The sequence below is a fragment of the Aspergillus pseudoviridinutans genome, assembly GCF_018340605.1.
Source record: "Aspergillus pseudoviridinutans IFM 55266 DNA, scaffold_4, whole genome shotgun sequence".
NCBI lineage: Eukaryota > Fungi > Ascomycota > Eurotiomycetes > Eurotiales > Aspergillaceae > Aspergillus > Aspergillus pseudoviridinutans.
The window spans coordinates 2,840,821-2,847,461 of record NW_025091284.1 but is presented as its reverse complement, the minus strand read 5'-3'; the positions used below and the strand labels follow the sequence as shown (position 1 = coordinate 2,847,461).

Genomic DNA, 6,641 nt, shown 5'->3' with positions numbered 1-6,641 from the left:
AGAAGAAGAGAAGAAGAGAAGAAGAGAAGAAGAGAAGAAGAGAAGAAGAGAAGGAGAGAAGAAGAGAAGGAGAGAAGAAAAGAAAAGTATAAAGACAAGGCGCAGGCCATAGCCGAGATATGGGAAGGAGAGACGAGAGGCAGAAACGTCAGGTCATCCAATAAGCMGGAGGATTGAAGTTCTCGAAAATTGGAGAATGAAGGGAGGTAAGACTGAAAAATCAAGTCATGGTGTTTACCACCAGCCCCAGCCAGCCGGCAGGATCGATGCGCTGGGACGGATCCTTAGCAATGGCAGGCTTAACAATCTGCTCAACAATGCCCTTTCTCGGAATGCGAGCGCCACTCTGGCCCGAACGGGCAAAGTCGATAACTTGGTGTCCTTCACGGGCCATGGCAAGACGCTGCATGCTGTTTGTGCCCGGGTAGAGTAACAAGTCTCCCGTCGCCGCTGCGAGGAGAGTCACCGCGAGCGAGAAGACGTCTGACGCTGGAGTCGGGACGACGTCGGGGGACTTGAGCGCGGAGATGGACAGGAGTTCGGGGGCGGTGAATGGGGGCGTCAGGGCTGTCAGGGCCGTACCCTTGGTCGCGGAGGCGCAGTCGCCGATGGGGTGCGCAGAGGAAAAGTCTGCGAAGAGGGGCTCAAAGGGGAATTCGTCGGAATCCGAGTCGTTGGCAATAGGGCGGGGCCGCAACAGAAAGTTGTAAGGTTTGATATCACCATGGACCATTTGAGCGCCGTTATGGAGCCAAGCGAGTCCCGCGACAAGCTTCTTCGCGAGACCGTGCCATTCGGCCATGCCTTGAACGGGATCAAACATCGTGGTGGTAGACAAATGCTTCTTGGCTGCACTGGCCTTTTCTTCAATGTAGGCTGAGAGTGCAAGCGGCACGGCGCCCATGACGATGGCATGGGAATCGGCAATGTAGCCGTGGAATGGCACGATATGGTTCTCGCAACCAGGAACCATGCTCAGACGGGTCAGTGCTAGGGCCTCGGCGTCAAGCACTGGAGATGCATCGCGTCGCCCAGGCATTTTGACGGCCACCACGCGGCTTCCTGATGCGGGCGAGCCTGGAGGGCTCAGTGCAGCTGGGGTGGAAGATGCGCGGGAGGATGCCATGTAAACGACACTCCAGACGCCACGGCCAAACTCGAGCTTGCGGCCCTTGGAGTCATAGTGAAACTCCAAATCGTCGGAGAACTTGCGTGGCGCGGTTACAGTCTGAAGGTCAGATGGTAAGATGTCATGCAGGCGTTCTCCTGAAAAGGACACAGGAGATACTGAGCGACTGGGGGTGTCCACTCCAGGTGAACTGCTGTCATGACCGATAGTCGGGGTGATTGGAGGGGTTGGCTGTGATCCTTTTGGAAGCTGGGGGTGCTTGCCGTCTTGGGTGCCAGTGTGGACCGAAAGACGAATCGGCATATTGGGTGCCGCCATGATGGATAGTGATTTTAATGCGCCTGCGGTGGGTTCGCCTGGATTGCGCTGCAGTAGTTGGACAGTACGCGCAATGTCTGATCTCTCGGTAATGATGAAAGGCCTGATGAAAGGCCACTTGAAGGGCCAAGGAATGCGGTAAAGCGTCGTCACTGATCTCCAAATATGTCGCGTATATAGCTCACTGTGAAATATAGATTCTGATATGTTGATATAGCGGAGGCTGTTGGTGATAAATGGTGGAAAATGCGTTGGATTACTTCATGTGAACGACGCTATATGCGACTGGAATTATATAGATGTCTGACGCAATAAGCGAGTAAGTAATAGGCAGACAGACGAGCAACCAAGGCGCATACTCTGGATTAACTTATTAAGCGATAAGACGATCGAACACGATCTATGGATCTATAGAGACACAAGTCTGGGGAACGAATATTTAAAGATGATGTGAGTGGCGATGCGTGGTGACACGGGTGACAGAGGAACCTCGTGGATGGATCCAGACCCAGACGGAGACGGATGGTCAGAGGAAACTAGGAGCGGAAGAAGACAGAGTGAGGGAGAGACGAAAGCGACGAAAGACCGAAAACATGATGGAAGACGCTGCAAGAGGGATAAGATCAAGGGAAGGAAAGGAAAGAAGGGAAGGACGAGATGAGTGCGAGTGAAGAGAGAAAAGGAAAAGAGGAAAAAGCAAACGGTCTCGACCAGGGAAAATCGAGTTGCAAAAGTGGGAAATGTTCGGGGATCGACGAGGAGCTTAATTGACAATAATGCTAAACCGGAGATGGAGGACGATGGATGAAACCAAAGGATTACTACTTATTCTATCACAGCCTGGAGGAATGAGAAGGATTCAAAGGAATACGACGGATATTATTATTCATTTTTACTACTGTTACACTTGGGGTCAGCCATACGGAGTACAGTAAGTAGTTAAATCTTAGGTAGGTACGGAGTAGTGTTATTGCTTTAGGCAAGGTAGCACTGCACGGCTATCAAAGGGTTACAGTAACATGATTCCTGTTAGTAGACTGAAATTAAAAGATGGTCAATCCTCTTACACTGGTATAAGACATCATGTTATTCATCCTATGAAGTTCAACTTGGGAATACTCTCATCCCATCCTGTGTATATCAAGCGCTAGCCAGTCTACACTGATGCTTGAAACAGTCCATGAGCGACTATTTTGCCCTTTGCATTCTTTGAGATTACCTTGCCCATGATTTCCCTTGAGTCGTAACGGTATGGTAAGTAATAATATACCGCGAACAGGGTCTTGCCTGCCTTAGTCGTGCGGCGCTTCTGCAGTTCCCAAGCACGGCCACTAAACGCAAACAGGTTTAGTTGGAGCCCCCATTAACCCGGTTGACCCAATAGGGCAATCCGGTGGGTATTGGTTCGTCTCCGCTCGGACGCCAACGAAATTAACCGGAAGCGCCCAAACGGCTGTCATTTCCGGCTCTGAGAAGAGCAATAATTAGGTAATCATACAGAGAGAAAACAGCCTCAGGACAGAGATAAGGTAGGCCACGAAAAGCATTCGACCCGATGATAACAATAATTCTCCATCAAGAACCAAATAATCACACCCCAATCTTAATTCACTCGTTGTTTCCCTGACCAAAAGGCCCTTGCCTCTCCGTAACTTTGATCTATCTTCGCGAAAAGTTCATAGCCAATCTCCACCCCCACGTGTGAGAGGCTCCGACTCTCAGCCACGGAAACTGACTGACTGTTGAGACTTTCGCGTAGTGTGAGATTTGACTCATTTGAGGGACATCTTCTCCACACTTTACGCAAGTCAGGGGCTGATCCTTGCTCGAGAAAGGATTAAGAACACCCATTAACCTTGCACTAAGCCTCAACAGTCTCCAAAGCCTCCGATTGCCTTCGAATCAGGTTTCAACTGCAGTATGCAACGTCATTGCCGCTATCTTTGGATTCTAGTCAAGTAACTAAGAGGTATCCCACCTCGGAATTACTCCGGCCTCACTAGGTTCAGCCTTGTACTTGATAACTGCGGAGATATTTATCAACCTCTCAACTCCAGACTATCTCCATGTCACTAAATGTTGGCTGACATAGACCCGTGATTTGTTGAAATTTGAGTCATGCAGTCCTCATGGTTGACGCKGGGTAAGAGTCTGCAATAGCAATGTAGATTTAGATATCTAGCCGCTCAGGATTGTTAAATATAGCTCTAGAGGAGGGTATATGTGTCATTGCTATCGTAAAAATACGAGCATCAGGAAATCAAGGAATCATCACACCAGCTTCCCTGAAGTCGGTTTCTGTTACGCGAACATCCGCAGGAAATATGTTTGTTTTCTTGGGCCGTAGTTCCACTGCATCATCGTTTAGCCGAGCAGCATCAAGATACCCAAGCAAGTGGTAAACCTGGAACAGCTGATGCAAATATTCAACATTCCCCGGTCTCTTGATCATGTCCTGCATGTCAGCCGTCTGAGAACCCCGTCAAATCAGTGCAGATTTCGGAAACCCGGCTACAACCTGTCGATCACCATTTGCCTCACTTCGCAGTTGTCACGCATTCAATCCTTCATCACACATAATCAGACCCCTGGCGACTTCCCCTCAACATACCCTTTCAAATCCCGTACCCAAATCTCAAAATTCTCCTTCAACCGGCCCCCAAACATCCACCGCACAATATACACCAAATACCCAACCTGGGCTTCCCAATTGCGCACCTCAGTCCCCCGCCTCATCTGCCCATCTTCCCCTGGAACCTCTATCTCCACAATCTCATGTACCCTTTCTGCCGTCAGCAGCGACGCAGGAAATCCGCCCTTGGCATTGGGGTCACTGGCCCACACAATCCGCCCTGGTTTTTTGGCGCTGGGGTTCGGTGGCTCAAACTCGACGATCGCAAGCTGGGTATCGTTTGCCTTTTGCGGTTTAGTCGACGAGGGATCCATGTGTACGTGGAAGGTCATTTTGGTTCCCTTTTGTAGGATCGGCGAGAGGGAGTCCGGGGAGGCATCAGGGGAGTCTGGTTGTTCGCGGATGGTGACTCGGGGTACGAAGGTATTCCATGTTGGCCAGGTGGAGGTGTCAATTAGGGCGTTCCAGACATCTTGTGAGGGTGCGTCGATGTGTGTAGCACTGCTGAGGTGGAGGACGGCGTCGGACGCGGAGATGTTGGGAGTCGAGTTGGAGCAGAGAGGTGGGGATGTAGATGTAGATGTCATGATGGTTTGCGACTCAGTAGAGGTAGTAGCCTGAGGTGAGTACCAATATTTTCGTGATCTGAGCGTCTAGCTACAATCGCCGGAGGTGGTTGTTGTCGATGTTTATCTAGATGACGATGGCCCACTGTCTCCACATAAACTTGAGTTTAGTAGGTCAGGTGTAAGGTTCAGGGCCTGAGGCCGCAAGAACCTCCGCGTCAATCTGCCAGATCCAGATCAAAGACTCAAAGTAGATATTATTGGAAATCTTCATGTCGCGATGATGATAACCTCGGCTATTCAATTAGCTACTGTCAACTATGGAGTACCCCATATTGTCCCCAGTCTCCGTCCTAATTCCTCCACCAATGCGATGACATATGAGCCCCTAGTAAAGATCGATCTTGGCCCTGATCAGCTCTATACGGGTGGAGCTCAAATTTCCGTCCGTACAAGTCATGTAACTTTCGAGTTTCTCCGTGCAATGGTCCTCGGTAGCTCCTCGAGATCCTGCTCGATGGAGCTATCCTGATGGGAACTGTTTAAATTCACCGAGTTATGCATCCATGGTATGTGCCCCAACAACTGCTTTTCAACTCAATTCATCATGCTGATTACCAACCCAGCTCTTCTGGGCATTCTTGCCTCTCTTGCCCCGCTGGCTTTGGGAGCTCCCAGTCACTCGATACAAGCTCGCTCGAGAAAATGTGCGATTCCTTCGAGCTACGCATCCTCTCAGGGAACCGCAGATGACTCCCCTGCCGTCGCCAGCGCCTTTGCCCAATGCGCCCAGAATTCGGTCATCGTCTTCCAGGAGGGTGTTGACTACAACATCTTCCACCCGATCAAAGCGACCAATCTCAGCAATGTCGAGATTCGAATGCTCGGGAACCTACATCTTCCCCAGAACATTACCGCCGTACAGAACATCGTCAAATCCGGCCAAAATACCTGGTTCACGTTCCAGGGGCCCCGTGTCGACTGGACGGGACCCGACGACGTCAACAACGGCTGGATCAATTCGTATGGCCAGGCCTGGTGGGACGCAAACMCGGCCAACAGCAGCAGTTTCCCGAACCGGCCGCACCTGATGAGCTACAAGACCAGCCAGGCATCGATCAAGAACTTCCGCTCGCGCAAGCCAATCGCCTGGAACGTCAAGCTACAAGGCGACGACATCACCGTCACCCACGCCATCATCGACGCCGAATCGACGGGCGGCTTTCCCTTTAACACCGACGGCTTCGACGTCCAGGGCACCAACATCCGCATCACCGACAGCATCATGTACAACGGCGACGACGCCATCGCCGTCGGCTCCCCCTCGCACAACATCGTCTTCGCCCGCAACACCATCGGCTACCAGTCGCACGGGATGAGCATCGGCTCGCTAGGCAAAGACCCCACCGACTTCGCCAACATCACCAACCTCCGCTTCGAGGACGTTACCGTCATCGACGCGCTTTACGCCGCCCGCTTCAAGTCCTGGTCCGGCGGCAAGGGCCTGGTCAAGAACGTCGTCTGGAAGAACATCCGCGTCTACAACGTCACCTTCCCCATCTTCGTCACCCAGAGCTACTGGGACCAGGGCGCCTCGCGGTCGGGCACCATCGACCCTTCCTCGTCCGTCATGATGGAGGACTTCACCTGGTCCGATTTCTCGGGCTCCATCAATACCTACCACCCCGGTGATGGGTCCTGCGTCACCGATCCGTGCTGGTACAACGCCGGTCTGCCGAACCTGAAACATACCGACGCCATCGTGCTCGAGTGCAACACCGAGGCCTCCTGCAAGAACTTCAGGACAGAGAATATCCAGCTTTACCCGCAGAGTATGGACTCGCCTAGTGTTATTTGCATGAAGGCTACGGCGCAGCTGAACCCCAATCTGGGGTTTGAGTGTAAGAATGGTACCTTTGTTCCTCAGTGACTGGTCGAGCATGTACATACCTGAGCATAAATAACATGTACCATGCATCTCTTTATATTCTCCAAT

General features: G+C 51.6%; 3 protein-coding genes across 3 annotated transcripts; 1 reads left to right on the top strand and 2 right to left on the bottom strand.

The window, feature by feature from the left end:
• Nucleotides 1–220: 220 nt before the first annotated feature.
• On the bottom strand, nucleotides 221–1,447 carry Asppvi_006416 (protein kinase domain-containing protein; the record flags this gene model as incomplete). Its single annotated transcript, XM_043302319.1, has 1 exon — nucleotides 221–1,447. One exon carries the CDS (start codon nucleotides 1,445–1,447, stop codon nucleotides 221–223), a length of 1,227 nt encoding a protein of 408 aa, XP_043158254.1.
• Nucleotides 1,448–3,707: 2,260 nt separating this feature from the next.
• Asppvi_006415 (SRPBCC domain-containing protein) lies at nucleotides 3,708–4,666 on the bottom strand (the record flags this gene model as incomplete). The annotated part of the gene is made up of 3 exons (XM_043302318.1): nucleotides 3,708–3,917; nucleotides 3,966–3,987; nucleotides 4,059–4,666. 3 exons carry the CDS (start codon nucleotides 4,664–4,666, stop codon nucleotides 3,708–3,710), a joined length of 840 nt encoding a protein of 279 aa, XP_043158253.1.
• A 586-nt stretch (nucleotides 4,667–5,252) lies between these two features.
• pgxC (putative extracellular exo-polygalacturonase) lies at nucleotides 5,253–6,575 on the top strand (the record flags this gene model as incomplete). The annotated part of the gene is made up of 1 exon (XM_043302317.1): nucleotides 5,253–6,575. The coding sequence occupies one exon, from the start codon at nucleotides 5,253–5,255 to the stop codon at nucleotides 6,573–6,575; it is 1,323 nt and encodes a 440-aa protein (XP_043158252.1).
• Nucleotides 6,576–6,641: the final 66 nt, after the last annotated feature.